At 31.2% G+C, this 23,119-nt stretch overlaps 1 protein-coding gene across 2 annotated transcripts in view; it reads left to right on the top strand.

Moving 5' to 3' along the window:
* The window catches only part of LOC127732950 (ankyrin repeat domain-containing protein 24-like), a 39,920-nt gene extending 17,277 nt beyond the window's left edge, over positions 1-22,643 (top strand). For both annotated transcript variants that reach the window (XM_052242172.1, XM_052242170.1), the window contains 11 exons: positions 487-519; positions 1,125-1,223; positions 4,801-4,873; positions 8,126-8,241; positions 10,532-10,642; positions 11,119-11,202; positions 12,401-12,463; positions 14,239-14,421; positions 15,780-16,853; positions 18,716-18,781; positions 20,470-22,643. In XM_052242172.1, coding sequence (XP_052098132.1) covers positions 487-519; positions 1,125-1,223; positions 4,801-4,873; positions 8,126-8,241; positions 10,532-10,642; positions 11,119-11,202; positions 12,401-12,463; positions 14,239-14,421; positions 15,780-16,853; positions 18,716-18,781; positions 20,470-20,544 — 1,977 coding nt within the window. In that variant the 3' untranslated portion in view covers positions 20,545-22,643. The remainder of the gene's footprint in view (positions 1-486; positions 520-1,124; positions 1,224-4,800; positions 4,874-8,125; positions 8,242-10,531; positions 10,643-11,118; positions 11,203-12,400; positions 12,464-14,238; positions 14,422-15,779; positions 16,854-18,715; positions 18,782-20,469) is intronic.
* Positions 22,644-23,119: the final 476 nt, after the last annotated feature.

Here is a 23,119-nt window from a genome sequence, read left to right as displayed (position 1 = left end):
TTGAGATACGTGTATGTATAGAATTGCTCACATGATTTCTTATTCAAGATTTTCATAAACTGGAAATGATTTGTTGAGGTTGAACATAATTAAGATTCCTTTGATTTGGCATTATGAATTGGTCCCTTTTATTTTAAACTGATCATTGAGAAGGAAGTAAAACCTCAACCCTTTGATGGAATGTTAATCAGACAAAGTTTGGTTCTCTTTTATTACAGTAGAAGCTCTATGAAAGAAAGCATATGGTTTTAAGGTGAAAATTTACCTCACTTTGAATGCTTTGGTCTATGTTTTATTTGCATTCTGACAATTAATGATCTGTTAATATTTTAAAGTATAGCTTATATATTAGATTACTGATACTTTATGTCATTATCAGATATTTATACTCATTTTATAAATAAAAAATGGAATTAAATTTGTTGAAAAAATTAGAATATATTTAATTTTGCCTTATAATAGAATGTTATTTTCATTTCCTTACAGAAATCAAAAGAAACTCAAGAACATGAACTGAAGGTTGGTAGATACCATTCATAATTTAACTACAATGGGGCTATGCTTGAAATATTTTTAAGTTTTTTGTAATCTGTTTTTCATTGTCAGAATAAATTGTCATTGATTGATTGATTTATTGTGTTTAACACCATTTTCAATTAATTTTCTATATCATGGCAGAAAGTTTTTACTGGTTGATGAAACTGGAGAAAACCATTGATCTTCTGCAGGAAATCTGACAATCCTGTCAATTAAAACCAGAGTCCAACTCATAACCTCATTGTAAACATGCTATTAATCACTGTAGACAACTCAACCACCAAGGCCCTAACAGTGAATTAATTTGGAAGAAATAAAAGTTATAAATCTAGAAGTTAAACATTTTATCAAAAAATTCCACAGAACCAGTGACTTGTACAATTTGAACTGGAGTTGACAGATGGAGACTTGATTTTTTCATGAATACTGTAAATCTACACAAATTTCAGTTGAAGTTAATAGCTTTCACTATACTACAAAAATGTCCTGAGGTATATGCCTTCATACTGTTGATACAAATGAAAAAATATGAATGTGTAATTGGAGCAATAATCAGGTAGTTAATACGATTGGTCTTCTCCTTTCAGATGAAAGAATTAACAGAAAGTTTAGAAACAGAGATGAAGAAAGTTGAAACTCTTCAACAAAATTCCCAGTCATTGTCTATAAGTAATACTCTTACAGAGGTTAGTAGAGAATATCATTGTCTATAAGTGATACTCTTACAGAGGTTAGTGGAGAATATCATTGTCTATAAGTGATACTCTTACAGAGGTTAGTGGAGAATATCATTGTCTATAAGTAATACTCTTACAGAGGTTAGTAGAGAATATCATTGTCTATAAGTGATACTCTTACAGAGGTTAGTGGAGAATATCATTGTCTATAAGTAATACTCTGACAGAGGTTAGTAGAGAATATCATTGTCTATAAGTAATACTCTGACAGAGGTTAGTAGAGAATATCATTGTCTATAAGTAATACTCTGACAGAGGTTAGTGGAGAATATCATTGTCTATAAGTAATACTCTTACAGAGGTTAGTAGAGAATATCATTGTCTATAAGTGATACTCTTACAGAGGTTAGTGGAGAATATCATTGTCTATAAGTGATACTCTTACAGAGGTTAGTGGAGAATATCATTGTCTATGAGTAATACTCTTACAGAGGTTAGTAGAGAATATCATTGTCTATAAGTGATACTCTTACAGAGGTTAGTGGAGAATATCATTGTCTATAAGTAATACTCTGACAGAGGTTAGTAGAGAATATCATTGTCTATAAGTAATACTCTGACAGAGGTTAGTAGAGAATATCATTGTCTATAAGTAATACTCTGACAGAGGTTAGTGGAGAATATCATTGTCTATAAGTAATACTCTTACAGAGGTTAGTAGAGAATATCATTGTCTATAAGTGATACTCTTACAGAGGTTAGTGGAGAATATCATTGTCTATAAGTAATACTCTGACAGAGGTTAGTAGAGAATATCATTGTCTATAAGTAATACTCTGACAGAGGTTAGTGGAGAATATCATTGTCTATAAGTAATACTCTTAGGGAGGTTAGTGGAGAATGTCATTGTCTATAAGTATAACTCTTACAGAGGTTAATGGAGAATATCATTGTATATAAGTAATACTCTGACAGAGGTTAGTGGAGAATATCTGTGTCTATAAGTGATACTCTTACAGAGGTTATTAGAGAATATCATTGTCTATAAGTGATACTCTTACAGAGGTTAGTGGAGAATATCTTTGTCTATAAGTGATACTCTTACAGAGGTTAGTGGAGAATATCATTGTCTATAAGTAATTCTCTGACAGAGGTTAGTGGAGAATATCTTTGTCTATAAGTGATACTCTTACAGAGGTTAGTGGAGAATATCATTGTCTATAAGTAATTCTCTGACAGAGGTTAGTGGTAAATATTTTTGTCTATAAGTGATACTCTGACAGAGGTTAGTGGAGAATATCTTTGTCTATAAGTGATACTCTTACAGAGGTTAGTGGAGAATATCATTGTCTATAAGTGATACTCTTACAGAGGTTAGTGGAGAATATCATTGTCTATAAGTAATTCTCTGACAGAGGTTAGTAGAGAATATCATTGTCTATAAGTGATACTCTTACAGAGGTTAGTGGAGAATATCATTGTCTATAAGTAATACTCTGACAGAGGTTAGTAGAGAATATCATTGTCTATAAGTAATACTCTTAGGGAGGTTAGTGGAGAATATCATTGTCTATAAGTATAACTCTTACAGAGGTTAGTGGAGAATATCATTGTCTATAAGTAATACTCTGACAGAGGTTAGTGGAGAATATCATTGTATATAAGTAATACTCTGACAGAGGTTAGTGGAGAATATCTGTGTCTATAAGTGATACTCTTACAGAGGTTAGTAGAGAATATCATTGTCTATAAGTAATACTCTGACAGAGGTTAGTGGAGAATATCATTGTCTATAAGTAATACTCTTAGGGAGGTTAGTAGAGAATATCATTGTCTATAAGTAATACTCTGACAGAGGTTAGTGGAGAATATCATTGTCTATAAGTAATACTCTTAGGGAGGTTAGTGGAGAATATCATTGTCTATAAGTATAACTCTTACAGAGGTTAGTGGAGAATATCATTGTCTATAAGTAATACTCTGACAGAGGTTAGTGGAGAATATCATTGTCTATAAGTGATACTCTTACAGAGGTTAGTGGAGAATATCTTTGTCTATAAGTGATACTCTTACAGAGGTTAGTGGAGAATATCTTTGTCTATAAGTGATACTCTTACAGAGGTTATTAGAGAATATCATTGTCTATAAGTGATACTCTTACAGAGGTTAGTGGAGAATATCTTTGTCTATAAGTGATACTCTTACAGAGGTTAGTGGAGAATATCATTGTCTATAAGTAATTCTCTGACAGAGGTTAGTGGAGAATATCTTTGTCTATAAGTGATACTCTTACAGAGGTTAGTGGAGAATATCATTGTCTAAGTAATTCTCTGACAGAGGTTAGTGGAGAATATCTTTGTCTATAAGTGATACTCTGACAGAGGTTAGTGGAGAATATCTTTGTCTATAAGTGATACTCTTACAGAGGTTAGTGGAGAATATCATTGTCTATAAGTGATACTCTTACAGAGGTTAGTGGAGAATATCATTGTCTATAAGTAATTCTCTGACAGAGGTTAGTGGAGAATATCTGTGTCTATAAGTAATACTCTTACAGAGGTTAGTGGAGAATATCATTGTCTATAACTGATACTCTTACAGAGGCTAGTGGAAAATATCATTGTCTATAAGTGATACTCTTACAGAGGTTAATGGAGAATATCATTGTCTATAAGTAATACTTTTACAGAGGTTAGTAGAGAATATCATTGTCTATAACTGATACTCTTACAGAGGCTAGTGGAAAATATCATTGTCTATAAGTGATACTCTTACAGAGGTTAATGGAGAATATCATTGTCTATAAGTAATACTTTTACAGAGGTTAGTAGAGAATATCATTGTCTATAAGTAATACTCTTACAGAGGCTAGTGGAGAATATCATTGTCTATAAGTAATACTCTTACAGAGGATAGTGGAGAATATCATTGTCTATAAGTAATACTCGTACAGAGGTTAGAGAGAATAAATTCATCTCAATCATATTTTTTGTTGATTATAATTTTGAATTAATATTATTTATTGTTTAAACAGTGCTTTGGATTTCATTTATCCCCAATGGCATGATATTATTTAATATTGCACACAAATGGTTTTTATGCAAAATTAAAACCACAGGTTCCAGAAACTTATTATTATACACCTATATGGGGTGTGTGTGTGTTTGTGGGGGGGGGGGGGGGGGGGGGTAATTATGGTTTACCTCTGTCAATCTGTCAGTGTTTCTGTCTGTAACACATTTCTGTCAAATTTTTCTCAGCAACAAAAAATATTTTTTTTATATATGGCTTAACACATCATCTGGTTATGTCACACTGTGTGAAACATTGTTTATAGTCTGTTTGTTGAATACTTTTTTAACAATTTGATTGATTCATGTATTAACTGCAAAATAGAGTTAAAAATATTAAACCAGGGTATAATTAGTGAGTAAAATAAAGCCGTACATTTTTAATGATCCTGTTATCCATAAACTTTTTAACTGTTGTAGTTAAAAACAGTTGATTTGACACTCAGATACAGTTTGACAGAAAGATATCAAATTTATTTGATTATCATACTAAATGTTTTAATACTGTGTTACAGAGTACAGATGATGGTATTGAGACAGATCATTGGAATGACAGTGAAGAAGATCTGTTTGGTTCCTTAAAGAGAGGTAAATTTATTGTGTACTTCAGAATAGAATACAAACTACTATGATAATAAACATATGCATTACTTGAGCAGTTTCTATTGTATATAGATTGCATTAATAATATATATTACATTTAGTTATCTTATGCATCAAATATATACTGATGCTTTTATAATATTTTATCTTAATGAATACAATATGTAAATATTTGATATTTTGATTGTTTTTACAGTTTTCAAAATACTATAGAAAATGGTCTGATCTGTTGACTGCCTCATGGAATAGGACAGTCAAGACACATGTTATTTTGGATGTTTCTTTCTCCCTTAGTCTTGTTCTGCACTAAGATCTGTGCACCAAGACAATTAATTTTTTTATTACAACAATTTTTGTCTCGCCTGTTGCGTAAAGTGAGGCATAGGGATTGCTTTTCCAGCGACGATGACGGCTTCTGCTCCGGTGTCAACAATTGTGAAGTTTTCTGCTTAAGTTAGTTTGATAGGAACTACTTGTGATAGATCATTGATATTCGGTATGAATTTTTTGGGCGGGAAAAATTATTGTGTTAAATGATAGGTGTATATATGGTCATTTCTATCCCTGCTTTACTTGAGTGAACATAAAATTTTTTAACATGTACGTTAAGGAACGTTTGAAATCTGTTGTTTTTTTTTATATAAGTGTGTTCAAATTGGCATTTAGGATAAAATCTTTTGTTATATATAAGGTCGTATGGCTATACAAACGTAATCGGATTTGTTTATTCAGACTCATTTCTGTCTTCAAATTATTTTCATATAGCCGCAGTCTTTTGACTGATAGGAGATTTTTTGCATTTAAATGTTTTCTTTAATGTCTTTTGAACGTTCTTATATCAAGTGAGGTCCAACACTTGGGGTTTCGCCTGGCATTGACAAAAGGACATAGGTTTCTAAAAGTAGTTTTTCCTGGTCGGCCACGAAACAATTGGATATAAGTAGAAGATATTAGAAGTCATTATGATTGCCACAGTTTTAATGTGTATTGATGTGACATGTTTGTACATATTTATTGAATAAAATCGGCAGCTCAGAAAACATACAAGCAGCAAGCTAGTCGACTTTGGTCGTTTCTTTTCAGGACACTCATTCTGCCAATAACCAGGCTTGTAACAATTGTAACACACACCAGGCTTCCTTGGTACCGTCTGTCGATCTCCACTGGAACTCGCTGGTTTTACATAAGGGTCAGCGTGGGATCTTCTCTTTACTCTGTCTGCTTTGATCTTCCTTTCAGCTCTGTTTTGTGCCCGAAATATCTTTCTGTCGTCCTCGGAATCATCCGCCAAAGGATTTGCAGTATACTCCTGCACCAATTTCCACCCACAATCTGAAGAATCTGCCATCTTTACCAATTTTTGCCGATAATTCAAAAGTTCAATACCTTCAGATATCTTCTGTTTAGCCCTCGCGGAAGATGGATCTTGTGGCTCTATAACAGCTTCTGCTTCTTTCAAAGCAGCGGACACTTTCTGGTTAAACTTATACTGATCTTTACAACTCTTCCTTTGGAATTTATAACTGTCTGTTGATAAAAGATCATTATGACTACGGTTGAACTGTGCGTCTGAACGTTCTTTCTGTTGTTGATCATATACTTGAAATTTAGAGGTAAATAAACTGTCCAACTTTGATAAAAATTCGTTCTGCGATCTATTTACTTCTTCGCTAACGATACGCTTAACATTATTTTCTAAGTCATCTATAGCATGAACGGCACTCACAAAATATGATGTTCACAGTACGAAGTACAGGCTAGAATTAACTATATAAAACTGTTGCTTTACAACCTAATTTTTTGGCGCCAAAAATTCCTATGCCTACACTTACATGTTTTACACATGCGCAAGAAGACAATCAATTCCCATTATACTTATGTGCCTCGGGAATTTATTAGTCAAGACACATGTTATTTTGGATGTTTCTTTCTCCCTTAGTCTTGTTCTGCACTAAGATCTGTGCACCAAGACAATTAATTTTTTTATTACAACAATTTTTGTCTCGCCTGTTGCGGAAAGCAAGGCATAGGGATTTCTTTTCCAGCAACGACAACGGCTCCGGCTCCGGTGTCAACAATTGTGAAGTTTTCTGCTTAAGTTAGTTTGATAGGAACTACTTGTGATAGATTATTGATATTCGGTATGAAGTTGCATTACTATCAATACAATCAGTTTGACGACTATTTAGAGGCCCTGCCCTCTAAGTCATGGTCCAGTGACTTTGATTTAATAAGCAATTTTCAATGTTAAGTTTCTGCTTAAGTTAGTTTGATAGGATCTACTTGTGATAGATCAATGATATTTTGTATGAAATTGCATTGCTATCAGTACATATCTGGTTGACGACTATTTTGAGGCCCTGCCCCCTAGGACATGGTCCAGTGACTTTTAATTAATTTCCAATCTTCAATGTTAAGTTTTTCTGCTTAAGTTATATTGATAAGATTAACTTGTGATAGATCAATGATATTTTGTATGAAGTTGATATACTATCAGTTCATATCAGTTTGATAACTATTTTGAGGCCCTGCCCCTAGGTCATGGTCCAGTGACTTTTAATTAAATAGCAATTTTCAATGTTCAGTTTTTCTGTTTAAGTTAGCTTGATAAGAACTACTTGTGATAGATCAATGATATTTTGTATAAAGTTGCATTACTATCAGTACAATTCAGTTTGATGACTATTTTGAGGCCCTGTCCCCTAGGACATGGTCCAGTAACTTTGAATTAATTTCCAATTTTCAATGTTAAGATTTTCTGCTTAAGTTATATTGATAGGAACTACTTACAATAAACAACAATATTTTTCTATAAAGTTACATTACTGTCTGTACATCTCAGTTTGTCGACCATTGTCAGGCCCTGCCCACTAGATCATAGTCCAGTGACTGAATCAATAAGCAATGTTGCTGTCCATCAGATTGTCTTTTCCTGAATTTTATGCCGATAGGCGAGACACATCTCTGTGTCAACAGTTTATTTATTTCTTTTCTATAAAACTTCTTTCAAGTATACTTACAGGAACAGTTAATGGGGTGGCAGTATAACAAAACAGTTATAGACTGGATTGTAGATCAACAGCTGTTGGTTGACAGGAAGACAATGCTGTAACCCAAAGGGTTTGGCAACAGTTCAGTCTTTGATTCAAACAATATGGCGGTTGACCTTGAACCAAGTGCATACTTGATATTAGAATTGCATATAACAGTTTATAATTTGTTGAATTATTGCTTCAGGTAAAAAGTCCAGTAAAGACAGTGACACTGATGACAAACAGCTGATAGCCTTACTGAGAAGTCAAATATTGACCTACCAGTCAGAAAATGAACAACTTAAACAGAAAGTTACTGAGGTAAGTGCTTATTAATTTCAGAATATACAAGATGAAAACAGCTCTTATTTTGTATATCATTTACAGTAACAATATGAAAATTATGTGTAATGACCAGTTCTTTGTTTCAGGAGAAACATTACTTTTAAAGTGACAGTGGTATTTACAATTTGCAAATAACCTCAATTTTTTATTCTTACTTTTAGTTAGGACGAACAAATTTGTATGGAGGTATTTCATAGAATCACCTTTTCAACCAGTAATTTTTATATGGCCTTGACCTCATTTTCATGTTCTATTGGTCAGTTTTTCAGAATGGTGTCTATTTCTCATTACATTTGTTGGTTTGTTGGTTGGTTGATGAGAGGTAATTGTCTGTCCCACATATGTCATATTTCTATGACCTGAATCTTAGGCTCCAGTTATCATTCAAGTTTTTGGATTAGATTTGTATTTTAGATGGAGAAATTATACATGTGCATAAATATGTGCTTCTGAAGGATGTATAAAATGTTATTACATGCAGTGAATAAAACCACAACACCTAAATTTTGATGTTTTCAGTTGGATAGCAATATTTTAACCGACTTTGTTTGCTAATGTTTTTGTTTTGTCTTTCACTGTTTTTAAATGACTTTAAGATTTTCCTTCTCATTTTACATATCACACTGTGTACATATTGCTTTATTTCATTTAAAAGAATTGCACAAATATGTTTTATATCATTCAGACATCATTAACATAAGTTTGATATGATCATTTATAAATGCAAGTTTATTCTAATTTTTGTTGGAATCATCTTTTAACAAAAACTAAAAATGATTTGCCAATTTGCATCTTAATTATTTGGAATAATGTATTTTACAGAAACTTAAAATGAAAGGTTTACTAACATAAATTGATTAATCTTTTTACAGCCATCATGTGAAAGGTTTTTAGTACATCTTCATACTTTTTGCATTTTGCATGATTACATCTAGTTGCAATTTATCCTACATTGCATGTAACAACAAAATTTTCACTCGTTCCATGTTTTGATTTAAATAGAATTTCTTGAATAGTAAGGTTGATGTGAATTAAATTTATTACTTGGCTTATGTAGTTTTTAATGCAGTAATAAAAAAAAATGTTTAAAAAAAAAGTTTGGAATTTTAGTATTTCTGTTAATTTGCATTTTTCGTCTGTGGGAATTTAGCCATTTTTCTCTTTATTGAGTTTATTTTGCTTTGATGGTTTATAAATTGGTGAGTATTACTAGAGAGATACATGTAGTACTTCAGTGGCACTGGGAATAAGGTTCCATATCATTGATAGTCAGTTGTTGTTATTGTGTGCATGACAACTGTAAATATATAAAAAAAAATATTGTAGAAATATTTGTTTATAGATGTTCATATTAATATTTCCAGGAAGTTTCTTAAGTAGTTCTTTTGAATAACTGTAATGCCTTTGTTTTATGGCTTGAAACAATACGAGTCATTACTTGCTATCATAATCCTAGTCTTATTTCCAGATTGTCAGATTTTATAAAAATCATGACAAATTTTCTTGTGTATATTTGACATGGACTACACAAAATAATATACTGTTGTTTATGAAATCTCTATGTCAAATCATACTAGATGTGGCCATATTACCTGGTTTGTGAATCATACTTACATTTTTTCTTGTACTTTAACATTACTTGTGCGATTGTTTGGTTTGCTAATTTTATTTTTGAATGACCATTGAATATAGCGTAACTGGAAACAATAAGCATGTTTGTTTCATTGAATGTAAGCATGGATTCAGTTAAGAATTGTTATCAGTACTTTTTCAACTTTATAATAGGGGAATTTTATACAACATTGATAATGTTAAGTTTATGTGATACAGGAACTCAGCTGATATAAAATGTTTGAGTAATTATTAATTCCTTTATAGTATAATCGACACTGAGGTAGTCAGCCTTTAAACCTCTTTATTTGAAGACGATGAACATATTAAGATTTAAGGAAAAGGGTGTAACCACCAATAGGGTAAATCAAGATTTAAGAAAGTTTTTAACAGTATATAGTTTTGTATGACAAGCTTTTACTGTTCAACATAAAAAAAAAATTAAAAACAAACAGAATGGCTTTCCATAAAAAAGAGCATTTTCTTTTAACAATCTTCATTTTAGGAAGAACAAATATTTTACTATTATTTATTTAAGAAGAATGTCGCCATAAAAGAATTTTTTTTTCCTTTTTGCATATATTTTTGACATCATACAAAAATACTGGTAAATAATATTCCTATAAACATTTCTCAACATTTTTTTGTATTTTAGAATAAAGATGGTACATCCACTGGCGACCAGGAAATGGTTCAGAAAATGGAAGTGATGAGTCATCAATTATCCCAGTTACAGAAACACAGAGATGATCTACAGGAACAAGTAGTTAGTAGTGCTTACATATAATAAATCCTTAAACTTTAAATACAAACACATTGCTTTTCTCTTTTAATTGTCTCACATTTTGTCATTTATTGTTCATTATACTGTATGGATTTTAGATATTGTTGAAGGCCCCCATATAATTGTTTACATCCTTGTCCTCGGTTTCTGGTCAATAGTTGTCTAATTGGCCATCATACCATATCACCTTATTTTTACATATACGACCTACATTAACAAGTGGTTAATCTTTACAGGAAAGGGTAAATTGTCACTCCTAAATTGAAACTACTACCAGTCACATTGATGAATAATTAAAAAAACACCAAATCATAACCAAAAAAAACTAGGAAAACTAAAACATATAACCATACAATCAAACAAAAATGTTTGATAAAGATAAATGGCACAGGAACTTCCATATACTCTCCATTTTCATTTCATGATTGCCTGTGTAAAACAAAAGTTTTTTTTTCTAGGCAATGTATAAAATGACCAACAGTACAGATGAATGTAAAGCCTGTTCTGCCATCTTAGATGAACTGATGTCACCTAAGTATAAGGTACAGCTATGTTTCATTTTGTGTATAACTGAAATTACATTTTAAATGTTCAGTTCAATAATAATCATGTTGGTGTAAACAAGCTTTAAAGGATCAGTATTACAATGGCAGAAATTTTAAAATGTTGTTTAAAGAAAATAATTCTTTAATTATTTCAATCACATTTTTGTCTCGTATGCGACTTCTGTCGCAGAATAGAAGTCGCAGAAAGCATGACATAGGGATAGTGATGCAGCGGCAGCGTTAACTAATTACTTAAAAGCTTAGTATTCCAGAAGGTAGAATACCTGGATGCTTCATACTTTGTATATAGATGCCTTATGTTATGAAGTTTCAGTCTGTCATATGTCCATTGTCTTTGACCTCATTTTCAGGGTTCAGTGAATACTTGAAAAAAAAGTGAAGGTTTTTTGTAATGTTAATTTCTCTCTTATTATGAGTAATAGGAAAACTATATTTGGTATGTGCGTGCCTTGCAAGGTCCTCATGTCTGTCAGACAGTTTTCACTTGACCTTGATCTCATTTCATGGATCAGTGAACAAGGTTAAGTTTTCTTGGTCCAATTCTCAGATACAATAAGCAATAGGTCTACTATATTTGGTGTATGTAATTATTGTAAGGTGAACTATGAATGTTTAGTTTTGGGGGTTTGGTCTATTTCTCAGATATTATAAGCAATAGGTCAAGTATATTTGGTGTATGGAACAATTGTAGTGTGAACACATCTGTCTGCAGGGTTCATATGACCTTGACCTCATTTTCATGGTTCATTGGTCAATGATAAGTTTTCTTAATTTTGTCAGTTTATCAGATACTATAAGCAAAAGGTCAACTATATCTGGTGTATGGAATGATTGTATGGTGTACATGTCTCTCTGGCAGGGTTCATATGACCTTGACATCATTTTCATGGTTCTTTGGTCGATGTTAAGATTTTGTGGTTTGATCTGTTTCTTAGGTACTATTAGCCATAGGACCACTATATTTGGTTTATGGAATGATTGTAAGGTGTACATGTCTGTCTGGCATGATTCATCAGACCGTTACCTCATTTTTATAGAACATTGATAATGTTAAGTTTATGTGATACTTGTAGTAAAACTTTCATATTACAGACTCAAAATGAAAAACAGGCTAGACATTTCAGCATATGCACTCTTGCTATATTTGTAGCTATAAGCATTTTACATTTTTCAGAATACAGTAGAACCATTCTGTAACCATGACAACCAGTCAGACTTAGATCTTAAGGTTGTTCAGGTAATTACATTATATGATAGTATAGATCAAGTATTTCTTAAAGATGACTCAGTTTTTATAATTTAAAATCAGAAACTATTCATGTATTTGAAATGCCTTTTCTTGAAAGTGTTCAACTCTTATTTCAATTAACATATTATCAATTTAAAAAAATTTCATGTGTTGAAACAAATATTGCTCAGTTAAATTTAAGGTAAAGTCTCCTCATTCTATCAATTATTCTTGAGCAATATTGATTTCTAAACAGAACAAGTGTTTCAAAAGCTCTCTTGTTATCTCCCTTTGGTTTTTTTTCACACTTAAGTAATTCAAAATGTCCAACATTTGTTATTATACAATAAAGAAATGTAGATAAAAATTCTGCATTTTTATGCCCCCGCCGTAGCTTTGGGGGCATTAAGTTTGACCCTTGTCCGTCTGTCCGTACGTACGTAGGTCCGTCTGTATGTCCCAAAATTGGTTTCCGTTCTCCAACTTGAGTTTGCCTCAACCAAATGTTATGAAACTTATACACAATTCTTATTACCACAAAACACAGATCAAGTTTGAATTTTGGTGGCGTCACTTTAACCGTTCTAGAGTTATGCCCCTTTATAAATGGAAAAATTGCAAAATTTTAGTTTCCGTTCTCTAACTTAAGTTTGCCTCAACCAAATGTTATGAAACTTATACACAATGCTTATTACCACAAAACACAGATCAAGTTTGAATTTTGGTGGCGTCACTTTAACTGTTCTAGAGTTATGCCCCTTTATAAATGGAAAAATTGCAAAATTTTTATTTTCTTCTAAATATCAAGTAATTTTTAAAATTGGAGTTATCTTCCTTTGTCCATGATTATAGTTGAATCAACTACAATCAATGCTTTATACAATGCAATGTTTAATTTTGACTTCCACTGATAAAACACAGATCAAGTTGAATTTGGGTAGTGTCACTTTAACCATTATTGAGTTATGCCCCTTTATAAATCGAAAGATTGCAAAATTTTTAGTTTCCATTCTGTAACTTAAGTTTGCCCCAACCAAACATTATGAAACCTATACACAATATTCATTACCACAAAACTAAGATCAAGTACAAATTTTTTGTTTCCATTTTCTAACTTTAGTTTGCCTCAACCAAATGTTATGAAACTTATACACAATGCTTATTACTACATAATACAGATTGAGTACGGAATTTGGTGGCGACACTTTTACCATTCTTGAGTTATGTCCCTTTATAAACATAAAAATTGCTGAATTTTTTACTTTGTCTCAACCAAATGTTATAAAACTTATACACAACCGTTCTAGAGTTACCGTATGCGTGTTTACAAATAGAAAAATTGCTGAATTTTTAGTTTCTGTTCTCTACTTAAGTTAGCCTCAACCAAATGTTATGAGACTTACACACAATGCTTATTACCACAAAACTCAGATCATGTTCAAATTTGGGTAGCGTCACTTTTACTGTTCTTCAGTTATGTCCATTTATAACTGTATGATATGCAAGCGGGGGCATCATCTGTGTCCACATGTGGACACTATCCACATTTATTGATTTTGTGATGTAGTTTCTGTTGTCCATTCATTTGCATATTTATCAATGACACATTGTCAGCTAGTTGGCAAACCAATAAAAAATATGATGAAAAGGTAAGAAATCATCAGGTATACACCAAAATATTGTATATTGATTGACAATATGATTTGTAGGAGATAGGTTCATAGTAGATAGTTTAATTATATTTTCTGTTTTTAAAAAGTATAGACATGTATATATTATTACAGGACAATCTGAACAGTGGGAAATACTCTTCTTTGGACAGTTTTGTGTCAGATGTAAGGTTAATTATCACCAATAGTTCACAGTCAGAACAGTTAGCAGAGAAAGGACAAGAATTAGAGACCATATTTAACAATATTTATAGTTCTGTCAAGGGTAAAGTGTCTAATGGAACTGATAAACATGTTGTAAGTATATGAAAGGACAAATTTGATTGGATAATATTCTGGTAAAGATTAAGTAAATGGGGGATCATACAAATTTTGTAAGATTTTACATTTAGCTTGGATATTTTGAAATTAAATTGCTAATGAAAAAATAAGAATAGAAGGTTGATTCATCTGAAGGGGAATTGATGACCCTATGATTACTTATCTAGTTTTAAGAAAAATCTATGAATTAGTTTTTGAGAAATAAGATATACAATGATATGATTTTAAATCACTTTTAACCAATTTGATGTACATTCTATACAAATATGAGTCTATTTTAAGAATAGTCAACCGATAATATTTTAGAGAAAAATACATTTGGAATGCATTTGAGAAAAAGAAAAATGAGTAGTTTAATGTAAGGAATATGTAAGCAAAATGTAATAAAAGTCTGTGAAATCACCCAATTACTGTATCTTTACCTTGAATACTCTATAGAATTAAATGAAGAATTCCCAATGTAATATAATTTTTAAAATCCAATGGAATCTACCTAGAATTTAAGCTTTGAACTAACCAACATTCAAATACAGCCATTTATCCTGATCACCAGAGTTTGGGAGATAATATTTTATCTGTTCCTTTGTGCACATTAGATTTGGAGAAAGAATGAAACGATTCTGTGTCCTTTGTGCACATTAGATTTGGAGAAAGAATGAAATGATTCTGTGGCCTTTTGTGCATTGGTTCAATGAGGACAGTTAAAGTTGATAATGTCCAAATGATGTAAACAAATACAATTCAGAGAGGTAATATCTTTTCATTGGGACAAATTAGAACGGCATGTCCATACAAAACTAGATGATATCTTATCAGTGGAAACACATTAGATAGAAAGGCATCTCCATACAAAAATTTGTTCTTATTTGGGTGAATTTTTACTCTGAAATGGTTCAGTTTAGTGATAAAATCAAAATTTGAACAACTGCAAGAGATGATATTTTGTCAGTAAATGTGTCCTAGAATAAAATCGAAAGATTCAATCTCTGACCTTTATGATTATGGTTAAGTTTTTGTTTTAATTAACTTTAAGCCTTAGAAGATTAATATTTGTAAGTGGGAATATCTGTGAGTGTTGTGAAGGTTAATGTGAAACTGGGTCATTTGGTAATTAACAAAATGATTCAGAATCACCTAGCTTAGTTTGTTATGTATGAAAGTTAAAAAAAAAGAACTTCTCCATGAAATTTCCATTTATTGAGTATTATTATTTTTTTATTATATCTGTATATTGTTGTTTCAACAACAGTTTACCGGTAATCAAAATAAAGCATATATATTGAACAATAAGTTGAATGTCAAACTTTCTTGAAATATACCATATCTTTTTACAGCATGCAGAAGACAGATCAGTTACAGTAAATAATGAACTTCCGGTTTCTAGTAGTGGTATTCAGTTGGAAATTTCGAATGACAAATCTGAAATTAATGAGTTACGGACAGACTATGATCAATTGAAAGAACAAAATAATATGTTACGACAAGATTTAGAGACTCTGCAGTCAACTTATGAAAAGTTAGTGCAGGCAGGTGACAATCTTCAGGATATGTATGATCAATTGTTAATAGAGAAAGACCAACAATATAATGAAATGGAAAAGTTAGCTAGGGAAAAGGAAGAAATTGTTAAAGAGAATGAATTCCTATTGTCTGAAGGTAATGCTATGCATGATGATTTGGAAAAACTTGTTCAGGAATTAGAAGACATTCAAGAGAAATTCAAAATTGTTCAGGGTGAAAAGGATGATTTGGAACGGAAACTTGGATCGATGAATGTACCAGCTAAGGCAAGTGAAATGGCTAAAATCGTGGAGGAGAGAGACAAATTTAAAGATCAGTGTCAAGAATTACAGACAGAAAATGAACGACTGAAACATGATCATGAAATAGTCCTTGAAGAGGTTCAGAGCATGCAGGAGCAATGTAATCAGCTACAGACTGATAATGAACAAATGACGCAGGATTTTGAGACGGCACAGGAGGAGTTTGATCAGCTAACACAACAACATGAGGGTCTACAGCAGGATTATAATCAATTAGAACAAGATTACTCAGAACTCCTTGCTGACAAAGAAAAATTAGAAACAGAATTCCTAGAAGTTCAGACAGCCAGTGTTAAAGAACAAAATCCATTAGCCGAGGAAGAAACTGAAGAATTAAAACAAGAAAATGAAATGTTATCATATGAAAAAGATCAACTGGAAATGACAATTAAGGAATTATCCAAAAACAATGCACTTTTGGAAGAAAAGTTAGAGAGGAATAGGGGTGAATTAGGAAAAACGTTAGAAAAATTAAAAAAGGAAGCTTCCTTACGTGTTAAGCATGATACAGATGCTAACACAGATAAAGAGAAACAGATCAAATCTTTACAAGTCCAAGTCAGTCGACTTCAACAACAACTTGCCGTAGGTTTCTAGTCAACAAACTGTACATGTGTGAATTGTTTGTGTAAAAAGTTGTGTGTTTATTATTGTTTACCCACCATGTGTTCAAGGAAAATTTACTTCAAAAATTTTACAAGATGTATTATTCAGGTATATTATTGTGTGAGAACTCTTGTAGCACATTTGGTAGACAGGTACACAATGTTGTCGTAGCAACAAGTAGATGCACACGTAGATAACACTACAATTCACACATAGCAGTTTGTACATATTGTCTTTGCTCTACTGCTTTTATTTATAATGCCATGTATTTGTATACTGATAATATAAACACATTTCCATTTAATTAAGGATTATTTTTTGTAGCTATACCTTACATATATTAAACATAAACTTATAGCTATATAACTATATAACTTTTACCAAATCTGTAATATATATTACGCACACACACTTTTTTTCTGATGAAGCTGGCATTTAGATTGTCTCGTCTAGAAACCATTGAGAATGCATTTTTGGCTTTTTAGAGGGATTAAAAATATTGGGTCGATATTTGGATGTAAGCTATTAATCGTTTCATGAAATGACTTGAAATTTTGTATGAAGATTTATGAAGTCTGATGCAGTATATTTACAAATCTACTTGAAATGACAAATTTAATAGTGTAAATCTTTCAGAGAAATCCAGACTTAAACAATGTATCTGTTTCATGTATTTATCTTTTATTTTTACTTACTGAATACATTTTACTACCACAAAATGAAATAATGATCACTAGTAATGTGTTAAAACAACAATATGTCAGCTTGCTTGGTATGCTTTCCATAAGGAAAACAAAGAGGAGGTTTTTATTTAGGGAATTTATATAATGTAAAATTGAGAATGGAAACGATAAATGTTGGTCAAGTCCATTATTATTTTTTGTCTAGAAGCATTGCTTTATATATTATTCTTTCCTTTTGTCTAACAAAATTTAATTTAATTCTATATTTATTTACAACTAACTCCTTGCAAATGATTTAAATAAATAGCTAAAGATATTGATTGATTTAGTAACATAAACCTTAACCCTTAGTAAGAGCTGTTCATTGTTTCAGTAACACTTACTTATAACACACCTTACATTGACATATAAGAGTTGGAAATTTTATATCTTAGAACTTCATCTTAATGAAAAGTTGGCAGTGTTACTGAAACATTGGAGACATTCCATTGTTTTAACATCACTTACAAAGCAGTGTTACTGAAACATTGGAGACATTCCATTGTTTTAACATCACTTACAAAGCAGTCTTACTGAAACATTGGAGACATTCCATTGTTTTAACATCACTTACAAAGCAGTCTTACTGAAACATTGGAGACATTCCATTGTTTTAACATCACTTACAAAGCAGTGTTACTGAAATATTGGAGACATTCCATTGTTTTAACATCACTTACAAAGCAGTGTTACTGAAACATTGGAGACATTCCATTGTTTTAACATCACTTACAAAGCAGTGTTACTGAAACATTGGAGACATTCCATTGTTTTAACATCACTTTCAAAGCAGTGTTACTGAAACATTGGAGACATTCCATTGTTTTAACATCACTTACAAAGCAGTGTTACTGAAACATTGGAGACATTCCATTGTTTTAACATCACTTACAAAGCAGTGTTACTGAAACATTGGAGACATTCCATTGTTTTAACATCACTTACAAAGCAGTGTTACTGAAACATTGGAGACATTCCATTGTTTTAACATCACTTACAAAGTAGTGTTACTGAAACATAGAATATTTTCCACTGTTTTTACATCCCTAACACATATTTGAAGTGCTTTCTAGCTTGAGTAGATAATCCAGAGTCTAACCACACGTACTATATTTACAGGAGACAGACAGACGTCACATGGATATTGTCAATACTTACAGAACACATCTCATCAGTGCTGTACAGGTAAGATGTTAGATACTTTGTGAGAATCAGTCAGTGATCAATAAAAATTTAGCAAACATATTCAACTAAAGCCATACCAAAAAAATGTGTATTATGTCTGAGTTCTTTAATGCTATAAAATTATGAATATAAATTATGGGTTTGGAGGGTAGGGTTATACTTTGTAATCCTACAATTTCTAATATTTTGTATTGTGTGGTTATCCAGTTTTAAACTTGGATTCTACTGGCTGCCAGGCCATCTTCTAAAAAGTGAATGTCTTTCAAAACATGCACCTGTAGACAACCAGTAATCTCATTATAACCCTGATCTTATATCATGTGTGCTATAAAAAGAACAAACACACTGCCTCATGATGACCTTAGTGTATGTACCTAGATCAGAGAGCAATCAAATAACAGACAACAGGAGCAAAGTTGACCTTTTAACTGGTCAGCGTCAGGAGCATACACATCAAAATAGGGGGTCAGTGGGTGGAGTATTCATGTGTATCAGGTTTTGAAAAGTGAAATGTAGGTCATTTGTGTTTAAGCAGTTTTTATACGCCCGTCAAATTTTTGACGGGACGTATTATGTTATACAAATGTCCGGCATCCGTCCGTCTGTCTGTCCGTCTGTCCGTCTGTCTGTCCGGCGTAAACATGTCGCACCGTAACTTGAGAATGAATTATCCAAATTTCATGAAACTTAACATAGTTGTTTCTTATGATGGTTAAACGATCTGTATACTTTTTGGTGAAAATAAGATTAAAACTTTTTGAGTTACGGGACTTAGTAACTAAAACAGGTGTGTGTTTTTTTTCACATGTCGCGCCGTATCTCAAAAACAATTTATGATTATTGCTTAAAACTTTACACACTTCTTAGTTATATTAATCTTAAGATCTGTATACTTTTTGGTGATGATTCAAAATTTTATTTTTGAGTTATTGAGTATTTTGTTAAAAAGGGGGAGGGGTTTTTCACATGTCGCGCCCTATCTCAAAAACTGTTTATGATTATTGCTTAAAACTTTACACACTTCTTAGTTATATTAACCTTAAGATCTGTATACTTTTTGGTTTTGATTCAAAATTTTATTTTTGTGTTATTGAGTATTTTGTAAAAAAAAAGGGGGAGGGGTTTTTCACATGTCGCGCCATATATCAAAAATGATTTATGATTATTGCTTAAAATTTTACACACTTCTTAGTTATATTAATCTAAAGATCTGTATACTTTTTGGTTTTGATTCAAAATTTTATTTTTGAGATATTGATTTTTTTTTTGAAAAGGGGTGTTTTCACATGTCGCGCCGTATCTCAAAAACGATTTATGATTATTGCTTAAAATTTTACACACTTCTTAGTTATATTAATCTTAAGATCTGTATACTTTTTGGTTTTGATTCAAAATTTTATTTTATAGATATTGAGTTTTTTGTAAAAAAAAAAAGGGGGTTTTCGCATGTCACGCCGTATGTCAGAAACTATTTATGCTTATTGCATAAAAATTCACACACAAGACGATGGGCGTATCATGCGCTCATGGCGCAATTGTTTATTTAATTACATACTCAATAGAAATATAATGATTATTTAGACAGGGTTGAAAATTGTTGAATGGTTAGGCTTCAAAATACGGTGTGTATACATGCCCTTACTAAATCTAAAGATTTCTAAATTGATAAATGTGTGTGTTTCATTCAGGGTCATATGGATGAAGATGTCCAACAGGCTCTGTATAACATCATAGAACTGAGAAGTATGGAGGAATATTGCTGATCTACCTTTATGTTGAACTATATCTTGTGTTGCTCATTATTATAATATGGAGTGTTACTAATTTAACAGTTATGTGAAAAAATCATTATCAATGGGAAAGATAATAAACACATATATTCCTCTATATATATTTATTAATATGTTGGTCTATAGGTAATAGTTATTGTCCTGATTCCAGATTTGATGGATTGTTGGAAGTTTCCTTAGTGTTTAATTTGGATTTAAAAAGTTTTAATTAGTTTAAAAAGGCTTCAATACACGCATAAAACTATAATTTTAGTTATCATTGAAATTTGTGACAACTTCTGAAAAATAACCCCATCACCAAATTTTCAAACAATGTTGCCTATATTGAATCATTTTGCATAAAAAATAAAGTTCTGCCTTCCAATGTGAGCAATACTTTATATTATGCACAATTCACATAAATGCAATAGTCACCAATCATTATATCAACATATCACTACACAGTATTAATCATACATTCCACTATTCTTGTCTAGTGTAGCTATTGCTTGATCTCATCCTGTTCAGATATTTTATTTATAAATAGTTCTATTTTTAATCAGATTTTAAAGTCAGCAAGAAATTAAAAGAAATATAGATTAAAAGTGTATTCATTCCCTTTTCTTGTTGTCTGTTTTTTTTTAAATGACAAATAGTGCTGTTTGTTGAATAAGGAAGATAAATTAAAAGAAAGTTGCTCCTTTATCTCATTCACTTATTTTCGTTTCAATTTAAAGGAGACAACATAAAAAAAATCTATCAGCTTTTGTTTTTCTATCAAATCAGCACCCATGCACAATGCAATTATATTTTAAAAGTTTGTTGAAAAGAATATGAATAGCATTGTCATAGATATAATTAAATATAAACAATATAGTGTTTTGGTTATGGGTGAATGTCTGATTGATCTACATACCCCAGATCTACTTTTAAGGTTTTATTTTGGAAAGTAAGAAATATTAACTATTACTGCTTCTATATGTTGTTATATTTTATCCTCTGTGTGCTAATACTAGTGTTAAACATTGACTACGCAAATACTTACTTTATATTTCTTGTTAATACATCTTTCTAATGTCTCTTTTGTACTATATATCTATTTATAAAAACAGGTATTTGATACTTATATATCTATTTATAATAACAGGTATTTGATACATATATATCATCAAAACAAACTGTTTAATATTAATATCTCTATAAGCTTGCAATGTATGATTTATATGTAACTGAATGACTCATTTACATTTATACTGTTTTGAAAATGTTTTTAATATATAATTTTTACCAAAAATGTTGTTACAAGTGCCTTTATTTAAATTAACTTTTTTCTTAAAAGTTTCGGTGCTTTGATTTACTATTATTTTTCACTTGAGACTTAGAACAATTTTTTAATTGTTGCCCAATATAGACATAAAATGAGTGCTTATACTAAGTGTAAATGTTTCATTGCTCTGAATCTTGTCAAAGGCAGTAAGGGTCATGTCACCACATTAATATAGTAACATAAATACGGGTTGTTTTAATTGACAAAATGTTGAATCTCTTACCAGTATTATCACCATGACCATTCATTTCTGATAAATTGACAGTTTTCTTCCTTTCCATCGTTAGATACTCATTATTAACAACTTGAAATTTAATGAAATTGATTACAAATGTTTTGAATGGAAAGAAAATCAGTCATTGTCAAAATTAAGCAAGACACATGATAAAACTATTTTCTTTTTCTTTATGATGATGGAAGCTTGCTTGATTATTAACAACTTTGACCTTTTATATAGTAGTAATTTGCTTATTTTTGCCCACGGTGCTTTTTATCAACTGCTAAGTAGCTATTTAATTATGATGGTCAGTAAATTCATAACACTTTGCCAGGTTAATTTTGTTAAAATACATACATTGAAATAAGAATTAAATATAAACCAGATTGTTGTACTATTATGATGCACTATTTGACCTGTTTTATTTTTAACCTGAGGTTTTGTTGAAATGCAATCAAATGTAACCGTTATATTTTTATAATTGTTTTATCCCAATGGTTGTGTAGTAGACATATCAGTTATATCAAAATATATACTTTTATAAAACTATACATTGTTTTATTATAGAGCCTTACATTGAATTCAGTGGACGTCATTGTTAAGCTATACTTAACATGGTGGGCATCATGTATTTCATTATGAAAATGGCATTCAGAGCACTTGATAAAAGTTTGTTTTGACTGTTGTATGCTGGTTTGTCTTAGACTGTTGTTATTGTCCTTATGGGTTTGTGATCTCTGTCACTGTCTTACTTCATCACTATGGTACCATTATCTCTATAGATTCTGGTATAGTATGTAGGACAAAAACAATATGTCTGCCCCACATATGACGTACATTGGTTATTGCAAAATCTCCCACAGATTAAATAGGAATTGAACCAAACTTGACAGATTTGCTTCAAACCATGTTTAGTTGTGCACATCTATACTTATTTTTTTATCAGATTAATTTTTTGGGGGATTCAGATAGCAAATGATGGTCTTAGTCATATCTACATATTGTGGAAGTTTGTACATTCAAAA

Source organism: Mytilus californianus, unplaced genomic scaffold (genome assembly GCF_021869535.1).
Source record: "Mytilus californianus isolate M0D057914Y unplaced genomic scaffold, xbMytCali1.0.p SCAF_3, whole genome shotgun sequence".
In the NCBI taxonomy this organism is placed as follows: Eukaryota; Metazoa; Mollusca; class Bivalvia; order Mytilida; family Mytilidae; genus Mytilus; species Mytilus californianus.
Note: the sequence above shows the minus strand (reverse complement) of the source record. Positions and strands in the feature narration are given on the sequence as shown.